The sequence below is a fragment of the Harpia harpyja genome, chromosome 5 (genome assembly GCF_026419915.1).
Source record: "Harpia harpyja isolate bHarHar1 chromosome 5, bHarHar1 primary haplotype, whole genome shotgun sequence".
NCBI classification, from domain to species: Eukaryota; Metazoa; Chordata; class Aves; order Accipitriformes; family Accipitridae; genus Harpia; species Harpia harpyja.
In genome coordinates, this window is record NC_068944.1 from 19,776,065 (window position 1) to 19,797,387 (window position 21,323).

General features: G+C 39.6%; 1 protein-coding gene across 1 annotated transcript in view; it reads left to right on the forward strand.

The window, feature by feature from the left end:
- PIEZO2 (piezo type mechanosensitive ion channel component 2) overlaps positions 1-21,323 on the forward strand; it is a 314,868-nt gene that overhangs the window by 140,482 nt on the left and 153,063 nt on the right. Inside the window, exon 4 of the mRNA XM_052788207.1 lies at positions 10,641-10,683. Coding sequence (XP_052644167.1) covers positions 10,641-10,683 — 43 coding nt within the window. The remainder of the gene's footprint in view (positions 1-10,640; positions 10,684-21,323) is intronic.

The window sequence follows — 21,323 nt, forward strand, 5'->3', positions numbered from 1 at the left end:
GTGACGCTGGGCTCTCCTGGCTTTGCAGGGGATGCTGAAATTTGTGTGCTTGAGAGGTGCAGGTGGGTGGGGAGCCTCTCTGACACTGCGTCTCACTAGTTTTTGTTGCCAGAACTCCTCCTCACCACCCCCTTGTCCATACAGGCTCCTCACCCAGGGAGTGGCAGCAGTGGTTTAAAAACAGCTGTCTAGAAGTGAAGAATTGGGCTGCATCTGCAACTGGCACCCCACTGCCTTCTGCTTTCCCCAGTTCTTTTACCTGTTCGTTTTCCCTGAGTGGATTAATAGCTACGCAGTCGGCTGTCTCTTGATTGAGAGGAATGGGAGCTGGTAGGTGGGAGAGCTTTGCCCTTTCTGTTCTCACAGATAGAGCTTTGGGAAAATTTGAGTGAAATCACAGAATTTTAAGCTCTGCAAAGACAAAGAAAATGAAAACAAAAGAAACCCTTTGTTCAGTGCATATGTGTTTATACTTGTCAGCTGAACTAGGTAAGGCATCTTTATATTTGCTAGGGAGGAAAAATAACAACTGTTGGAAGCATTTCCCTCTCCCCAGTTGTTTGAGCCTGCATGCACGCTTCACACTACTGCCAGAGGAGCACGTCCTTCTGCATCCAGAATTCTCTCCTGAAGAGATCTCTGGGAGTGAGTCAGTTTTTATGGCTCAAATGTCTTGCTGCCTGGTGCAGTCACTGCTGCCTTCTCTTAATGGCATGCAAACAGGGAGAGTTTGAAGGTGCTGTTTGCTGCTTCTGTGGAAGGTGGTGTGCTGAGGTTGTACACATCTCAAGCCAGTTTTCTGAAGTTTATTCTGGATATCATCCTTCACTCGTTACTTCAGGTCTTTGTATCTAGTGTCATTTTAGCTACTGAAACAATTTGGGGTTTTTTTGCTGAAAAGTTTGAATATGGGCAGGTCATCAGGCCTACCAACAATGAGTTGCTGTCTTTGTCATACTATGTGAATGTCTCCTTAATCTGTGAGGGAAATAATGTGAATGAAATGGTTCTTTATTATCTTTAGAAAAAGCTGGGGGAAAAAAAAGGCAATTTCAGAGAAAAGGCATGCATTACAAAATGTTGGTGGAATCAAAGACACCACCACTGGAATGCTAGTTTTCTGTCATCTTAATATTCCTCCTGTTTCTGTGCAAGATTTCCTAGTTTCCTATCCTTATTTCTCTCATCCATAGTTTCTTGCATATGGATGTGCTACTGAACACATACTTGTTATTTATGTCCCCCTTCCCATATGTCCATACTGCAGAATTTGGCAAGAAATGCTTGCCCACCTCTCCTTCTTCTGATGAGACAAAAAGAGAAAACGAGACAATGAAAAGCCAATTCCTTGCACTGGCACGCTGCACATGTTCATCATGGCAGGAAACTAGGTCGACATTATTATTAATAACAGTATATTATGTTACAATAAAACTAAGCAGAGGGTAGCTCTAGAAATTGGAAGGATGCCCGTCAATTACAATCTGAAGTGAAAACCTTGCCTGTAAGATACTATTTAGCAGACAGCAGTGTTGGTTGGGGTGGGAGAGGAGAGAATTCCTCTGCCAACAAAAATGGAGAAAAATCTCATTTTCTTCAGGTTTATGAAAAATAAAACTTACTACAAGTTTTCTTTAAGTTCTTTTGCTTTTACTTTGAAAACCAAAGCAAAGCCAGTCTTCCATATTTGAAAAAGGGCCCATTTAGTTATTATTTGGCCTCCTTTCAAAAGGTCTGGAGCAGAGCTTTGATGCTCTTAAGCTCAGTGACTCTCTGACTTGAGGTTGACATCCCCCATGGCAATGGCAGGAAATGTCGCCTTCCTTTGAGGCTGCTCCTCAGAGCCCTGACACCCTTTTCTGCTGTAAAAAAGAATAAGGGATCAGTTATATCTTTGGACCGTCTGATTCTTTCCCACTTTACTCCTGCAGTGTGATTCTGTGCTGGTGACCTACAAACTTCTGCTTTGCATAGTGTGCAAAGTCCTTTCCCTCATGCTTTTTTGCAGTGGTGTACTGTCATGGGGAAAGGGGAGCAGGTCTATTTTAAAAACAAAAGACACCAGAATGAATTCAAATTTCCAGTATCCTTGGAAATGTGGGTTAAAAACCACCAAACAACCATTACAGCAAACAGATAAATAACAGATTAAACAACAACAACAAAAGCTTTCCATTAACTAGCTATCTCAGGTTTCATCTGAAACACATGCCCCAAAGTTTTTCTAGTGCTGCGGTTTTCCTGGTTTGCTGCCTTGTTCAGGAAACAAATTTGAAATGAAATAAGGTTAAAATAAGAGTGCTTTTAAGCATGTGTGTGTCCTATAAGTGGTTTTGATACATCTAAGCAGACAAAAGAAGTCATGATTCTTATAAAAACTATGGAACCTCTCATCCTTGTGAAAAAGCTGATTAAAAAAAGGTGAAGCAATTCAGCCCATTTAAATTGGCTTTATTGCCTGTATATCATTTTAAACAAATCTGGCATGGAAGAACAAATGTAGAAAGTACTTTCCCAAAATTTCTTTTTCCAAGTTACTATTTCTTCCTCACATCTCTTAACTTGCTGTTTAATTAGCAAGTCATCTTCACGTAAAAAGATAGTGTGTGTGATTCTCATATGAAAATACATAAACTTCACATTGAAAACAAGCTGCGTCCCATTTAATGTTTTAAATTCTGAAACTTTTTCTTCCTCTGCTCCCATTCTTCCCAGATAAATTATCCACAGAACACTGTACCTCAGCAGTTTATTACTGGGGTAGAAATAATAGCTGTTGTTTATGTTACTGAAAAACAGATTTTTTTTTTACTATTCCTTATTGCTATTTGTTTCCATTTCAGACAAATTATCAAAGCCCATTAACTCAATGCAGATCTTTCCAGTTATTTCTGTAGGCTTTGGATCAGGCTCAGAGACACTGGTCTTACTTGCCATCACACAAAGTGAGCTGGGATCTTTCCCTGCCTCTGTTTGGCACGGTCTGAACAGCGCGCAGCGAAATGCTGGATCACTTACGTCCCTGGTGCAGTAGAGGGTATTTCACATCGTGTTCTCTACCTGAAGTTAAATGATCAATTCTAAAAACAGTCCTCCCCCAGCCCTCCAATTCTGGTGCTAATCAAGATCAAAACAAAGAATATGGATTAAGCCTATGGAACAGCTGCTTTCAGGGTCCCCACTTATCTGTGGGAGCTTTGCTGACCCTTCTGGGCTCCCAGAGCTCCCAGGGAAGCCACAGACTGGAGGAGGTGACTGCCAGATATGGCCATTAATCGCTTTACCGTAGCTATTGTCTTCTTAATGCTCATTTTAAAGCAAAATGCATCTCTGTGCACACACATAAACATAGTGTCAGTACTGTTGCACTTGTCTCTATATTCCTAGTTTGCTCATTTTATTAGTAAAAGTTCCCACTCATCAAAATCTCCGTAGAGCAGAAGTAGTGTTTTTGATGATGATTACTTTTCTGGTTAACATGGAATGAGTCAAGATTTCTTTCTTAATAGGAACGCAATTTTTGTATCTCACAATAATAATTTAATATTTTCCGCACAGTCGAAAATACACAATAAATCTTTTCCATGACATTATCATGTAGGGATCAAATTTGTACTCTTCATTCTGTCAGAAATCACTTGAAAGCCGGTATGAGTGGAAGGCAAGTAAAGACTTGCAGCATCTGGTCTTTGTTCTTGGTACGACCTCTTTCTTGGTACATATTCAGTAATCACTTTCTTCATTTAGCCAGAATCCTAGACCACTGGCCCTCCACTTCTTTTTTACTGGTGGTTTTAGTCTCTTCAGTATGCACAGCACACCATAACAGCCCAGATTTTCCCTTATTCCTTCTCCTTGAGAAGTTGTTTTAAAAATGAAATAATCTGCTGTTGTGCCTTACAGAACTGGCTCCCTGGGGTTTTGTGGGGAGTGTGGCTGTGCTGAGCAACCAGTCCAACCCTGCTCGTACACCTGGGCAGTAGAAAGGCTCCTGTTCACTGTAGTGGATGGGATACAGCCCAGAAAACAATCCTAAGGGTGAGCACCCTGAGCTGCCCCTTCATCCCTCGAGGTGACTGTAACTGGAAAGCTTTTCTGGGGGCACTCCAGGACTGGGACGGGAGTGGTGGGGTGAGCTGCATCTGCCTTACCAAGCAGCACAGCATGATAGGAGTGAAGCAGTCAGTGCAGAGTCCCTGGCTGCCACATGATACATGTTTTGAGAGGGGTTTACTGTGGATTAGCTCTGGTCTGGTCATGTGGACCAAGTGCCCGTTAGTGGTTGAAACACAGCAGTTTTGTCCTTGGGGTGCGGTTTAGTTTCATGTGAAAGGAATCCAGTTTGTGCACTCAGAGATCACTGTCATGCAAACCAAAGCATGGTAAGAGATTTGCTCAAGAAATACTCTCCTGATCTGAATTAAAACACCAGTATGGACACAGCAGAGTAGTAATATGCCATATTAAGAGACCTCATTTTAAAAGAAAGTCGTGTCATTATCCCAGATGATATACTGTGGTAATCAAATTGCAGTGATGAGTGTGAGTTGCAGCCTAGGTAGTTTGAATCAAAGGAGAGGAAGTGTAAGAGAGATTTATTTCTCAAAATGGACAGATAGATGCTAAATGTCAAGGTAGCATTGTCTGATGGCACTTCACATGAGAGAAATGATCATTTCTGTAAAAGGCTTGTTGTATGTAACTAGGTATTGGATAGCCAATGTACTGGTGAGTAAGTGCTAATAATATCTCTATGGTACCGTGAAGCATGTAAGAAAAAGTTCTTTCCTATGCCACATGCACTAGCCTGTTTCATAAAACCAGTGGTTCTATATAGATTAAAAATCAAAAAAGTAGAATTCCTGAGAAAACATTTTATTTTTGTTCATTTGCTTTGTTTGGGAGAAGATAGAAGTTTACTACTGGAAACAAGCAGCTGGAATGACTGTTAATAATAGATGAAGCTGCTGAAACCAACATGTTCTAAACATGGCAGTTTTTATCAACTGCAGTTGTGTACGTTTCAGCTAGTTAGTAGTACTGGTTAGTAACTGGTGAGTAAGTACTAAGGTGATGGAGAATATACAGTAGAGCAATGTTCCCCAATCCACTGAAAATAGACTGTGAAACCTCGAAAGGTTTAGATGGTACCTGTGTCTCTACTGAAAGAGAAGCTCTAGCAGGACAAGCCAGTGTGTTCATCCAGTTTGTTGAGAGCTTTTAGGTGTGGATTCAGGTACTCGGGTCCCCGACTTGTCCAGCTGGTCTAGGCTCTGTGAACTTCTGCCCTGTTCTCTTCTAAGTTGTTTAAGAAACAGAGTTGAGAAGTGGCACCTGCAATGGAAAGGTTTAGCAAAGTGTTTCTTTCCATTTCTGGAGTATTCTGTATCACTGTTTTGTATCTCTTGAATATGTGAAAGTTTCAGGGTAGTTTGTTTTGGTTTTTTTTCTCCTGGTTTGGAGAATACTAGGAAGTGTCACAGGCTTCAGATCAAAATTTTGAAATTGGTAGGAATATTCTGACCAGTACAAAATCAGCAGTTCCTCTGAAACTCTTTTGCTTCAGAATGTTAGAGAAAAGATCAATGCAGTTACTGTTCCAAGAATATCTACCTGTTTCTAATGTATCATAACAGGGTTATGGAGGTCACACCTGCATGTAACTCTCATGAGCTAAATGTGACTGTACTATGTCTGGTACCTCACTGGTTCCTTCAGAGAGCCTGGGTGACTCTCTGTGATACCCCATTGATGGGCTCCAAAAATTTTTTTTACCTTTGAGGTGATGTAATTTTCAGATATTTTGTCCTATTCCCGTCATTGAAAATCTTCGTACTATTCCCATTGTATACTTGAATTCTGATGGGCCTACTTAATCCTTACTGAAAAATATCAAACAATGTCTTTTGGTTCAATTAAGCTGTATTTTTCCCTTTGGTCCTTATGTCAGATCACAGTGAGAAAAGAATACAAGAATTATTATTTTTACTGTTGGAAAGCCTCAAGAGCAGAGCCAGACACAGGCATGTAGTTCTTAAAGTAGCCACTAACTCTGGAGAAGTGAGAAGGTAGCAGGGCTGTGGGTAATCACTACACACAGTCATAGGGACCACAGGATCCATAGGGAACTTCATGCATACCTGCATGAGGATGGTATAGGAGGCACATGGTTCTGCTGTGCATTTACAGTGCCTGCCGGACTTCTCCCTGAAGAGCTACAGACCTCTGCTGTACTGGCAGATAGGGCATGATGTGGTTCAAAGTGAATAGTTGTGCAACCTCCATGAATGGCTGAAAATCACTTATCCAATATTTTTCCCCAACATTGGACACTTTTAAGATTCAGCTGGACAGGGTGCTGGGCCATCTTGTCTAGACCGTGCTTTTGCCAAGAAAGGTTGCACCAGATGATCCTTGAGGTCCCTTCCAACCTGGTATTCTATGATTCTATGATTTTATGATTTTATGAATATGTTATTCTGTGTTTTTCCTAAGCCTACCATTGCACTTCAGCACCTAGGCAACTTCATGGTTTGTAAAGGTGAGCAGCCTACCAGTGGATTAGGAGTCCTCTCATTCATAGTAAGTGCACAGTAAGCAGAGAGTTGTAACCAAACCAAACCAAATACAGAAACTGCCATATAAATGAAAGCCTTCCTGTCAAAGAAGACAACTTTTCATTTGAGAAAGATGTTTTTAATTTTATCTTATTAAATCTCATATTCTTACACTCTCATTCTTATGCTGGGATTTCATTGAGTGCATATGTGAGCATGATGTGCATTTTATGACTCTTCCTATTAAATGTGAGCAGTAATTCTGGAAGTACATTATGCTTCATCTTTTTGAAGAATTTTAAAGCTAGTGCTGTTAATGTGAAACAGAATCTTTGGAACAGATGGGAATGGTCAGGCACTCTGGAGCAAATATTTGGAACAAAAGCTTAATTACATGAGTACCAGATTAGGGCATTCTTATAAACAGTTTCAGTATTTTTGGCATAATGGTAAAAAACAGAAATCAAAGAGAAGCCAAATTAACTTAGCAACTGAAGTGTAGCAGTGGATTGATTCTGAAAGTCGACAGGTGAACGTTTTCCACAGTCACAGCAGAAAGAAAGACTCTGAATTGAATAGCCAAATTCCTATTGATTTCGTTGGGAGCAGGATCAAGTCTTTAATTCGTGAAAAACTCCTGTTTTGATTTTAATGAGAGTTACATGACTTAAACTTTGTTCAATGTTTTGGAAGCACCAGGTAAGGTTTAAATCAAATAATAAGTTTTCTAGACTTTTAATAGCGTTATTCTTCTTAGTGCTGCTGTTACCTCAGGGTATTTACTTTTGGCTGTTAGTGCAGTGTAGAAATTGATACTATTGAGAATGGAATTGGCAAATCTTAAAACAGAATGTTTAGATCATAAACATTTTAAAATAAGACTCCATAAAAAAGATGTATATTTTTTTAATATGAAATGTTAGTTGTGTTCTTGGCAGGCTTTGCTTCAGAGGAGTCACATGCATTTCAAAGAGTGTTCTGCTAGCCAGCTGCAGCCAAAAGATTATTTCAAACCAGTGGAGACCCAATTCCCTTTTCTCTTTTGCTTTTTTTCCTTTCTCTCACACTCTCTTCTGTAGGACTGTCTATATATCATACAACTGAAGTGTAGCCAGTCATGGGGTGAAAAATTCATACAACTAGTATACACAACAGTGGAAAGCATAGAAACACTGACTAAAGATGCCAGTACTAGTCTGTGCTTTAAGAAGTACTGTTGAGATTTCTTTTCTTCAACACTCTTCAAATCTTCAAACTTCAAGAACTGTTGAATACTCTTTCAGAGCCAGCAGGATTGCATAAACTATATGGAGAATTGCTTACGTCTGCCCTGCGCTTACCTGTGGAGTGGCACAGTCATCTTTTTAACAATAACTTGATTCACCAGTGCTACATGAAACCAGATACACTCCAGGGGCGTGCAGAAGGTGATGGGCTTGGGGCATAACACATTATAGAAGATGTTAATGGAGTGGTTCTTTATTTAACTCAATGAAATGTTGACAGTTTATTGTGCTGCACATGATCTTTGGTTTTCATGTTTATTTGAAATGAATGTGTGTGAGAATGTTTGTTGTCCTGCTTTAAAGATGTCTTTAGAGGACTTCTTTTTATAAAATATGGACTTAGTGTTGATGAAAGGTATTATATGTAGGTAGTTGTGCAGGCAGAAGTGTCGCCTTACCTCAAGCAAATACAGGTACCACAGTAGAAGCTCCCTGTACTGATCAAACGACGTTCATTTTTCAGTTATTCCAGAGCAGAACTTGACTCATTTTTTCCCCAAAATTGAAGGTAGAGCTTTCTCCACTTCAGTTTTGAAGCCTCTTATCGCTGTGTACTCTGCTGGATATGGGCCTGAAATCCCTGCCTGCTTTGGACTGAATGGGGACAATTAAAAGTGTTTTTACATTGATCACTGGCTGTAGCTGTAACAATGCTGAAGAGAAAAGTCTTGTGTCCCTTGCCCTAAAGTATCATTAGAAAAGGTTTTTAGAGCCTTTCACTGAAAAGATGTGTGTGACTGAAGTTTGAAGCGACTGGTGGTGAGAAGCTGAATGAAGAACAGGTGCCAGAAGAGTGTAATGTGCTATACTGACCATGTTTGGAACCAACCGTGAACCTACCCCTTAGCCAACCCAAATCCTTCCTGTATGGAGTGAAATGTCAGACTTTGGTTGATTTTAGGAGCATATACTTTAATGTAGTTTCTTTTCCTCTTTCTGAAGAACAGAGATTAATACAAGAAATGTATTTTCCACAGGCCCATGTGAACTTCATTCTTTGACTGTCCAGTTAGGAACTGTGAAGAAAGCCTTGCACGACATAGGCCTATAAGGAAATTAACTTTGGGGGTTTTATTAATTTCAGTTTTTATTTGCTCAGTCTGTGATTTGCAAACCAGACAGATACTAGATAATATTGTACAGAAAAATTGTATCATTACTTTAGAAATTTACCACATTCTCCTCAGGCTAAACTGGAAAGTTTACTCAATTGAGTAGAAGGAATTCTGTTGCTAGGTTTAAAAAAAAAACCCCAAACAAAACCCAAAACCCTCAAATCCAAAACTTCTTAGAAATTGAGTTTTTAGATTCTTACCTAAATCAGCAGTAAGTGTCCTGAATTCAAAGATTAAAAGCATCTACTAGGTCTTATTCAAGTATTTAGCATATTGCAGATTAGAGATAAGTACCATACTACAAACACAGCAGGTCACTAGTTTTTGAGCTGATAACTTTAACAGAATGGGAAGGTAATGATGGTGAGAGATGTATCTGCAGAGGTTTTTCTGACTGATAATACTATGTTACCACTTTTCTCAGACTAACTTGGCAAGTAGGACTTGGATTGTCAGTGGAAAGAATCTAATCCGTGATTTTGTTATAGTTGTTGTATGGGCACTCACTGCACAATATGCATTTAATCTGAAATTGTCCAGATTGTAAATCAATGTTGCTTTCCTTCTTGTCTTTCCGCTCTTTGTCAGTACTTCTCGGCAACATTGCTGCTTGTCTCTGGGTTTCTCTGGTGCTACTAAATGTCATTCACAGGGAATCTGTTTGTTCCTAATTTGTATTTCCCTTTAGGTGATGGACTGTATCAGCAACAGGAGTTATTGTCACTTCTCTGATTTCAGTTTAAGTATGATGAAGCATTCAAAAGAAATGTAGTTGCTTACATTGCATGCAGTCCTGTTACATTTCCCACAGGAGCGTAAAAAGACAGAGAGCAAACTACAACGCAGCTTCATGTCCTCCCACATATTTGCCTTGCAGACCTGCATGACTTGAGATATTTGTGCTCCTAGTAGCCTGTATTTATAATAACCACATAATGGTAGCAGGAGACTGGCAAAAAGCAAAAAACTACCAAGAGCTGAAAACTGATCACGTAATGCTTGCGGGGGCGGGGGGGGGGGGGGATGTATGTGTATTTTTGAGAAAATCTAGGTAAATGTTGTATTAAGTGCATCAGAAATATTTAGGGCAATTCTTTGGATGAGTCTGCCCATTTGAGTAGTTTGTGGGGCTGAGGCCTTGGTCATTTTGAGAAAGAGTCCTTTGCAGCTGTTTGTATGAGTATGAAGGGTTAAACAATAAAGCAGAAATACATCTTCATGCTTTTGCTTAAAAATAAAAGGGCTGGATTTCAGAAGGAGCTGTAAAGCTTTCAACAAGAATCAGGCGAACACTACAGTAAAATGAAAAGCTGAAATGTGAAGAGTGCATGATGTGAGATGCCAGCTCAGCACTTTCAAGAGTCGTGTACAGATCACATTGCTCTAGGAGAGGGGACCACCCTTGGAATTGCAGTGAACTGTAGCAGTGACCGGCTGTTCTGCAATGTAAAGGAGTTACATAGGCTGATACCCCTCCACACAGTTATGTCACCCGGTGGTAGCCTCTCTTAACAGTTTTTCACTCTGAGGAAAATATATGTTATTTACAAGTACTTCTGTAGGGGTGGAAAAATCATCTTACTATACAGATCCCAGCTGCACAAGGAAAGGAGGAGAGTAAGAGTGTTCATACAATAAAGGTTCTTTACTGAAGGTGTTTGTTTTTTCTCCTCTTTGTATAGGTTCAACATGGGAGAAAACATTACGGCAGATTGGTTTTGAAAGGTAAGCCATAAATTTGTTTCCTTACCAGTGCAAAAAGAAAAGGAAGAAAAACTGCATGGGCAAGTTTGCAGAATTATTTATTTTAGCTGATTGAATGTATCTATGACTTCAACTTTAGAGAGGAAGTTATGCAGTGTCATGCACATATATGTTCAGCTCTTCTGTTTATGTACTCTTCTCTTTCCCCAGTCGATCTGAAGCAACTTATTCACCATATGAACTTGGCTCCTATGTTTTTTGCTGGCGACTATATAGCATGCTAGTATTAAAAAAGATGACACATTATTTGGGCAGAAGTCTTAGTTATGAATGAAAATACTGGTCTCACTTATGTTATTTTTTCCATGAAACTTCTAACCTGTGACATATTAGTTGACAAAAGTAAATGAAGTTGAAAGAGGACCAAAGCTGGCAGAGAGCTATTTAGCATCAGAGGAAAATTCAGAATTCGGCATTCCTCAAGTGCAAGAACTTCTTGCTGCCAAACTTAACCACAGGGTCATCATACCAGAAACATAAGTCTCTCTTGGAAATTAAACTAGGCCAAGCCCAGTGAAGAGGGATCGATGCTGAGATTCAGATGCTCAATCTCAGGTTCATTCTTCTACAAATGGTAAGCAGAAGAATCTGCTTTCCACTTGAATAAAGATTTGCTGTTTTCCCTCAATAGAGTGGCTTGCAGTTGTACACCAATGTGCTTGGGTCGCTGTTGGCCGGGCAAGAAGGGATTTCTCTTCTTCAGTAGGCATCCGGTTACGGCCACTGATAGAGAAGGATAGCGGGCTACGTCTGTGTTAGGTCTGATCCCCTACAGCTGTTCTTCTATTATGAATATCAAGACTAACAAAAGAAGCAGCAGCAGCATATGTTTTGCTACTTAAAAACATACTGTCTGCAAGCTGTTGACTTAGGCACACCTGAGTCAGCTGTGAAATATCAATAGCATTTAAATGTGTTATTTGAGCAAGGACATTCTTATTCAGGAGGAAGCAAGATTTTTAGATACACAAAATGAAAGACATTCAAAGTAATGTCCTAAGGAGGAATATGTCTTTGCTTAAAAACTGGAAAATTCATATAAAATGTTACTCTTAAAGGGCTGGTTTAGAGCAGATTGAGGAACAGGAAAGGCAGACAGTCAGTTTACATTGCAGAAAATTAAGCCCAGATAATATACAGGTTATGTCATCACTGCTTTGTGGTTACATGTTTATTTTGCAGTAGTAAAGTGTTTACACTGCTGTTGTCTTCATATCCTGAAAAACATAGAGGCACCAAGAGATCTGACTGCGAGGCTTTTATGTAAGCATTACTTGTGAGCTGAGGGTGCTGCTTTTCAGTGTAAGAGAAATTAAAAATGCTGGAGCTTGAGTAAAGTAGCCTTATATCCAGGAAATTACTGGAGTTAAGAGCTTTTCAATTAAATGGAGTATATGTGGGTTTGGTAGATTTAAATGAAGGTCTTTATGTTATTGATTGTTTTTTGAGACATTACAAATGAGCTAATTCTAATATACTATGGTAGTCATCACCTTCATCCAACATGATCTTGACTGCAATCCCTGACTGCATTTTCTGAAGAACATTTTGGAGAAATTTGGAGAGTTATGAAAAATGTTGGCTTGTATGATGCTGTCCTAAAAGAAACATGGTTTAAAATGCTGAGCATGTGTGATACCTGCATGTCAAGCAAACTGTCACCTTGCATGGTTTCTTTAATAGTCTTTAATAAGCCAAAGCAGGTAGATTTGTGGATAAGTAGGATGACTTTTTTTGCCACTGTTCACCTGGGGATTATTGTTCATTATTGGTGCGTGTTTAGACAACACCCACATATTCATGAAAATGTCTGGAAAGCAGTCAGCTCTGTTCTACTTTGTTCCAAATATGACTAAAAATATGTTTCAGGAGGCATTGTTCATCTCACTGGTTTAAGATTTTTTCAGTCACACACAGGACCCAGTGGAAATGGCTCCCTCAAACTCTCAAGTGATATAGTTATGAACAATTAACAGTGACTGTCCTTGTTTCCTGGCTACTCCCACAATTAAAATGAGAGCTTAATGCACAAAGCTGGTTAAAATTCAAAAGGGAAGAGGATCAGGTCAGTCATTGAGCTGGTCTTCTCCTGTAACGCAGTCTGTAGGGTCTCTCCAGCTCATGGCTGGGGTGAGGCTTGCATTGCAGAGCCTGGAAAGAGCCATGGCCAGCGTTGGGGAAACTGCTACTTCCACACTACAGAAAATTAAAACCAAAAGAAGGACTTTTTAAAAAATCTAAATGTCTCTAGTTTGAGCTACCAGATGATGGAATTTATGTCCTTGTCTAGAAGATTCAATAGTGATTACAGAAATGTCTTCTGTTGGTATGTATTTGTTGACCTAGAAATGATCTAATCATCTTAAAACTTTAAATGAATGGTGTTGGACCTCTTAAAACTCACTGTCCTGCAGGGTCACCAGACTTCCAGTCTTCCTCTTACTACTCTTCTCTCAGTTGTAATTTCTAATGTGACTAGTAACTACTCCACTACTAACAACGCATCTATTTCCCTTTTTACATTTGTTCCCGTGGTGTTTCTCTCATCTGCGTAATGCTTTACGTTACGATTCCCCAAAACAGGCTTAAGAATGATTTAATAACTGTTATTCTATGCTAAGTAAATACCAACTGTTTTAAAAAATATATATTTGAAGAATAACAGATGTGTGGTTATTACACTTTTGGCAACATTCAATAAATATGTTTTTCATAATAAATAGCTGTTTCAGTGACACAGAGAAAGGAACTTTTGAACACCAATTTCTTAGTAAAATGTAATTATCAGTATACAAAAATGAGTTTTCTGTATTGAAGATACAACTTCTGTTTAGTTGATAGCTTCAAACTGATTATGAAATAATTGTTATTTTTGTGGTATGCAAAAATTTGTTATTAATTTGAAGTTATGTGTTTATATATGCAAAAGTATGTGACTTCCACTCTACATAATGCTAATGTGACACATCTGCACCATTTGTACAGCAGCAACATCTATGTAGAAGGTGCAACATGCAGCATTCCAGATTCTGGCTAAAGTGTTGCTGAGGGTGATCGACAGTGAAAGCTGCTCCTGTTAGTCAAGTACTGTGTATTGACTTGCGGGCTTGTTATGCTCTTTCTTAAATCCTTTTACTATTTCTGAAGAATGAAATGGTATTTGTGGATTGGTAGCTCTCACACCTGAAGGAAAAGAAATGGAAAGGAGGTAGGAGCAGGGAAGGGAATAAGATTGTCAAGCAAAGAGGAAAAGACCAAAAGATTGCTATGTCAAGGCTCGACCCTGGATAAGAAGATTGGCTCCTATTAAGATATATTCCAGATCTTCTGTGTATTTCAGTAACTCCTTCAACTACTCTCCTAATCACAAGGTGGCAAGGAGGACAATCCGCATTGTTTTTGTCTGAAGCAAAATAAATGCAACAGCCCCGCATGCCACAGGTAGGGAGACACAGCTTTCCCAGTAGACGCCAGGAGCAAGTTAGCTGTCATCGCCAAGAGATGCGTTTTTGTTCCTACGTTGGTCTCTGAAAGCAAACGAATGTCTGCTTTTGCAGCTGCTCCACACATGCCTCTGCTCAGTCTAGCCAAAAATACTGTGTATATCTTCCCTACCCCTTGCAGAGACTGAGAACTCAATTTCCGAAACCACTCGTGACGTGCAGTGAGCACTGGAATCCAGACGCATCAGAGGGACTTCCCAAGCGCCTCCTTCCAGGTCTAGGTGGCTAATTATGAGCCTACTGGTGATCTGTTTTCTCTCTTTCCCCCATCCTTAGATTGCTTGTAACTTGCTGGGATGTTTGATTGGTGCTTGGCCAGAGTTTCTCTGGGTGACATGTAAAGAATAAACAGAAAGAAGAGAATACCACTGGATTCTATAAATATTTATTATGCACAATTCTGGCTTGGAAATCCCAAGTACCATATGGTTTTCTGTAGTGACATGCCCCACTCCTCCCCACACTCTTCAGTGATTTAGTAAAAAGATTAAATGTATGTTTGAAATACAAAGTCTTATCCTGATACCGTGTTCCATAATTTCAAGCCCTTTCTTCAAATACAGCAGAATCCTGTAGCCCATCCTTGGGCAAGGCTCCCATTGACATCATTTTGGGAGCACTGCCTCAGCCAGGGGCTGCAAGAGGCTGCAGGGTCTGATCCTGGAGAGGTTATTTTAAAAGAAACAGTGCAGTCTGAATGTGTTTTGCAAATATTGAATAATTTGAGTCTGGGAAGACAAGGAAAAATGGGTGCAGTGATGCAATCGGAGGGACGTGGGGAAAGCCCTGCCAGGCACCTCTTTCACCATTTTGGAAAAAATAGCTGAAGTAGCCTATATGACTGTTTTGGTCTCTCTGTCCCACAAAGCACTTAAGTGCTTAAGTTTTCAGTGCCCAGGCATGCCCTCTTGCTTTGACAGAGTTCTCTTCTACAGCGTACCATCCTTTCATTGCTGCATATCAGAGAAATTTGATTAATTGATGTTTTGTTTATACTTTCTATTGCCGTGCCCACTCAGGCCTCACATTTGACAAGGGTTAGTTCATAGCCTTCCTCAGTGTTCTTGGCACATCTTTGTCTTAATATATGACATCCATCGTACTTTTGTAGGAGTTAATGAATGTGAATTTATTCTGTAGTGATTACAATTATGTATGTTCTTTGAAAAATATGGCAGATAAATGTAATGTAGGGAGCTGAGGAGATGGAACCAATTTCCCACCTTCCATTGGGAAGCTGTGAATAAAAAAGCAGTTTATTGCTTATAACAGAATTGTTGTCTTCTGGGTGATATCTCAGTTTAGTCATTTCTCTGGCTGGCTGTTACTGAACTGATAGGTAGGGATCTGGGGGCAGAGGACCACATCGGCAGGGCTTATTCATGTCCTTCCAGCTGCAACGCTGCACTTCTTTTCTCAAGGGGCGATGGACGGTGAGTGAGGGGGCTTCCCGTGCATGTGCACTTGTCTCCAGGTGAAGGGCAGCACAGGGTCCGGAGTCCTGGGAAGACAGGGGAGCTGAGGTTGCTTTAATTTCATGTTCAAAGCTTCCCTCATTTTGTTACTTCGCGGTGACCGGGACTGTGGAATTTGTGCATGTGTGTGCTGAAGTATTCATGTTGTTTATAGTGTGGGAAATAGGGAAGAAATGTGTTTTCAGTTTCATTTGATATATACTGCATGCCTGAGGTTCTATCTTAAATTGAGTTTTCTTCACTGCTCTGTCAAAAAGTGAGACTTTGAAATGAAAGTCTGAGTTACAGAGAAAGCCAGAATAAGAATTGGATTATATTTGCAAAGAACAAAAACATTGTTTAAAAAGATATGAAGAAAATGGAAGGGGTTTTTTTCCCCTAATACTGTGTCAGCTGAGAACTTCTAGTCAGTATTAAATACTGAAATATAAGCACATTACATCTAGTTTTAAACCAGTTTAACTTTGTGGATTTTATTCCAATGTCCATTTTTATTCTAATGTTGCTGAAAGCAGTGTGTAGTGAGTCCCGTGTGCTCAGGCACAAGTTATTGTGCATAAAGCTTTTTCCTGTTGCCTGTTAACAAACCATACCCTGTACTGGACATGCTGTAGTAGCCTGTGAAGTAACCTCATCCTGTTGCTCCCACTGAGAAGGAAATAATTTCAGGACAGCCACCCTCGCCCCTACAGCGAGCATCATCTGAAATGAGATCAGAACTAGTAAGTCCTGGTTTGGACTATTATCCCATTTACCACTTGTGTTTCATCATGCTCTAAGAGCTGTGGCCTATGAAGAATTTCTGCTTTTAACACCAGCCCAGGGCTGTATCCATAAAGCTGGGCAGCTGTTCCCATTTCAGGGCAGTTTCGTTGTTGGCATGGAATGACCTTCGGGGAGGCTCCATCTCTCCTAAAGTTGCTCTTTTTACTGTGTTTGTTTTATTTTTTCCCCACCCATGTAGGGATGTTTGTACAGCACTTTCTGTGTCGGGTGAGCAAGTACCTTACCCTCTGGGGCAAACACAACATCTGTCACAGTTAACTGAATCTCCTGCTTAGAATTTCATTAATCTTCTGCTTATTCCAAGATATGGATTATATTCTGTTATTTGCCCTGTGGAAAGGGATCTGGGGGTGCTGGTCGGCAGCAGTGAGCCCTGGCAGCCAAGAGGGCAAACTACACCCTGGGGTGCATCAAACACAGCATGACCAGCCGGTCAAAAGAGGGGATCATCCCGCTGTATTCAGCATTGGTGCGGCCTCATCTTGAGCACTGTGTGCAGTGCTGGGCACCACCATTTAAGAAGGATGTGAAGGTCCTTGAGCGCGTCCAGAGGACGACAACCAAGCCAATGAGAGGGCTGGAAGGCATGTCCTCTGAGGAGTGGCTGAGGACTTTGGGCTCGTCTCGTTTGGAGAGAAGGCGGCTGAGGGGAGACCTCATTGCTCTCTGCAGCTTCCTGAGGAGGGGACATGGGGAGGGAGGTGCTGAGCTCTTCTCCCTGGGATCCAGGGACAGGATGCGTGGGAATGGTTCAGTGCTGCACCAGGAGAGGTTCAGACTGGATGTCAGGAAGCATTTCTTTACCGAGAGGATGGTCAAACCCTGGAACGGGCTTCCTAGAGAGGTGGTTGATGCCCCAAGCCTGTCGGTGTTTAAGAGGCATCTGGACATGCCCTTAGCAACATGCTTTAACTTTTGGTCAGCCCTGAAGTGGTCAGGCCCTTGTACTAGATGATCATTGTAGGTCCCTTCCAACTGAAATGGTCTGTTCTGTTCTGGTCTATTCTATTCTTTTCTATTCTATTCTATTCTATTCTATTCTATTCTATTCTATTCTATTCTATTCTATTCTATTCTATTCTTTCCTCTACTAATGGTCCTTTTAGCATACTTTTTAAACTCAGGCTAACTTTTAAACTTAAGCTAGTTATAAGAAAAGCTGACTTTTGACAGATGTCATTTGTGTAAGTTTTGCAATATACTATCCTACCTTTTGCAAAATAAACACATTTCTTCTTAACAGTCATGTAATAGAATACTTTTTAATGTATTGCTAGTGATGGTTTTGTAGCCTATGTGCTGCACACCTGTGAGACGGTAAAGAGACATTCACTGAGTGAGACTTTTTTGTAGAAGCTTTTCAGGAGATGATCACTATATGGCTAAAAACACTTAGACTAGTAATTGCTTCCTTACCAGATTTTCTGAAAGCTGTCCTTATTTTAAAAAGTGATAAAACTATCTATCATGAAATATGTAAACATTCACTAAAATAACTTCATTTGTTTTGAGCAGATTTAAGAGATTTTGTAGGTTTTAGTCCCCTGTTTTTCTGTTTAAGCAATTATGTTAATGGTAACATAAACAATCTCTACCTAAAATAATTATAGTCATCATGGCTATTCTCTAGAGTACATCACTGTAATATGCCAAGAAAGGTATTTCCTCTGGGTTCATTGCAGCCTCTTTGACACCTTCTTTTTAAACAACATTGAAAGCAGCAATGTGAATTTTCTAGATGTCTGAACGCACAGTCCTTAGTTATATAAGCAACTCAGTAGACTTCAAGGGTGTATCTCAGGAGAGTAAACATTATGGAAATAGGGTGAAAATTGATGGCTAGTGGCATAAATAAATAAACTAGATTTTAGAGAATATAGTTGATTCTCTAGAATTTAGAGAATTCTAAATTCTCTAACTTAGAGAGAAATCAGATATTAAAAATCCAAGGTGGACATCATACGAGGTAGTCCAGAGGAATATCACGTTCTTTGTTATACAAGTAAAGTGCAGTTGTGCGGTCACTGTGTTTTAATCCTCTGCATGGATAGGCTAAAGGTCAAGAAGCCACTTACTCGTGGGAAGCATGACAGTCCTGCTTTCTGTTCAGCTTCCTGTGCACCCACCGAAAGCTCTGGTATGCAAACATCCTGGAGGCAGAGCTCTTGCAGATAACGAATCTCTTAATCATGTGACATGCCTATGATAAATCTCAAGTTCAACTGTGTGTAGATGAGGAACACATCAGTGTTCTTAATTACAAGATGCTTTACGAATAGGCAGGTTCCTCACTTTTTTTCTTTTCTTCCTTTTTTTTTTTTAAGTTAGGGTTGTCAGGCCTGAGGGATCAAATTGGATTTATCTCCAGATCTAATAGAGGACCAGCAGTGTAAGTATACATTTGCTAGTGGTCCTACTTCCTCGCTAGATTCTGTCTTACAGAGACTTACACTGATACCAAGACTACTTGATCCTAGGTATATTTTGGCCAGTTTGCTGGGTTTGGCAAAAGGGCTGTGAAGAGTCTCTTTTCTTTAAAAAAAGGGGACTCCTGGGTTCTGGGAACATTAAAAATCAAACAATTTAACATTCTGAACTGTTTAAAAGCATCAAAATAACATCTTTCAAGTGCCTGAGTCACTTCAGGAGTTGCGTTTGTAACTCAGGAATCCTTATGACTCCTGAACGTTTTATCTGTAATCTTTCTGTTGCAAGTGCTGGGAACTTAACTGAATCAACACTGTGCTTCTGATTTTCCAAATGAAAGCGCTGCCCAAATCTAGTTCTACTGCAGTATCTCAAAAGCCAAAAATCCTTTTCCTTGTTCTTTTTTTTTTTTTACAAAAAAGATCCACTTTTGCTGAAAATAGTCTTGCCTTACTCCTGTGCTTCCTAATATGCCTGATCCTAATGTAATAATAATTTTACTACATTAAGCATTCTTCCTTCATGCTTGCATAAAATTTTAAATAGAAAATACTACTGGAGAGAAATCCATGTAAAACTTCTCTTAAGCTGGACTATAGTTAAGCATTACAGAAACTTTAGAGTTGTTGCTTTTTCTTAAACCACACCCTGGGGAACTGACCTTTTACAGGGCTTCATGTTGTAGCTTTCATACCTGTTTTATCTTTTGCTCTTTAAGAAAAGTCAACTTTGAAATATACCCCACTTGGAGAAGTCTTTCAAACAAACCTGAAACTTACTTATTTATCAGCATGGGTAAAGGTTGCTTACATATATCATAGTGTTTCTCTAAGAGTAGAGCAAAGGTGTGTTTAGAAGCCAAGCCAAATACTTGTATAAAGTTACTTTCCAATGCTTCCAACCCTGTGGATAGCTTTTGGGACATGAAATGTTTTAATAGCCCAGTACAAAATAGGAATTAATATGGGCTTGTCCCACACTTCCAGTCTTAAAAGTCTACTGGAGCAATTTGGATCAAAACGGAAAATCAGATTTTGCACATTAGGACTCTCTATCTCTAGTTATAGCGACTTTGTAATTCTGCATGTTAAATTAAGGACAGACCTCTCATACAGAAGTCAGTTTAGGGGTGGGAAGTGTTGGGTTTTTAGCATGGAAATATAAATCCATAATTTTGGGCCAGTGAAAATTTTATTTTCAGACAGAATGTCAGTATCTATAATTTCTGAAAACTTGGCCACTTATTTGTGGCCTGTTTGAAAAATGTGAGTATTTTCTAATATGCCTTTATTTTTCCTGCCTGTAAATACACTCAGATGAAGATACCAAAGATATGTATGTTTCAGTATGTAAAATTGTTTAGCAAGAAAGAAAAAATAATTTTCCTTTTCCTTGCTACATTTATTACTTCTTTTGCAGATACAAAGATACACTCCCTGAAGTATTTTCATGGCTTTTCTGCTATTGTCAAACTTAAAGTAATAAATAAAAATTGGATGCTAAAAATAATCACGAATAGCTTCAAAGTGGAATGACTTAAAATTAATGTTAGTTTTCTCCTGCTTTCTAACCTTTAAGAGTGAAGTTGTTTCGCATTTCACAGCTTTTCTTCATTGCTGTGGGGGCTGAAAATGGATATGTGTATTTGTTGTAAGGACAAGTTGGTGACACTCACAGTCACATGGCTGCAGAAGGTGAAACTTTAGGAAAACATAGGATCCCCAGTAAAGCTTTAGCAACTATCAAGGTAATGTGTAAGCTGTGACAGACTCTTTTGCAACACTAATTGTGTAACTACATCTCAGTCTTAAAAGGGGGGTGGTTTTAAGCTACCTTGTCTCCAGTATGCTAGCCTGATGTCTGCACTATGAGAATGAACCGAGCAACTGTTAGATATCTGATTCTGTAAACTGCAGACAACCAAACTGCCAGGGTGGAAACAGTAGTACATTTTTTCTATTTGATCCGTATTGCTGCAAACGGCAGCATATCTAGCTTCTCTTGTGTCTGTCATCTCTTCTTCCCTCCCCTCCCACTGTCACTGCAGTGTCATAAAATTTCTTTCTTCTGCTTCAGCATGTAAAAAACTACTTTGATTACTTTTTATTTATTTGCTGTCTTCCTGTAGCTCCAGTGTATGTGTGTGTGTGCCATCAGACTGCATCCCCCTGCTATGTGATGACATTGGCAAGTGATTGCACAACCGAAAGATTCATTGCTATAGCAGATGCAGTTGTGAATGAACAGTCAAATCAGCTGTAACTTTTAAATTAAAAACTTGTCAGTGAAGAAAGTAAAGCACATGAAAGCAAAAAACAAGGATAAGAAGTTGTACAGTGATATAAAAATAAAGCCTGATATAACTGAAAGGTGAAAGAATACATTTGTGGATTCTGTAATAGTATTCTTT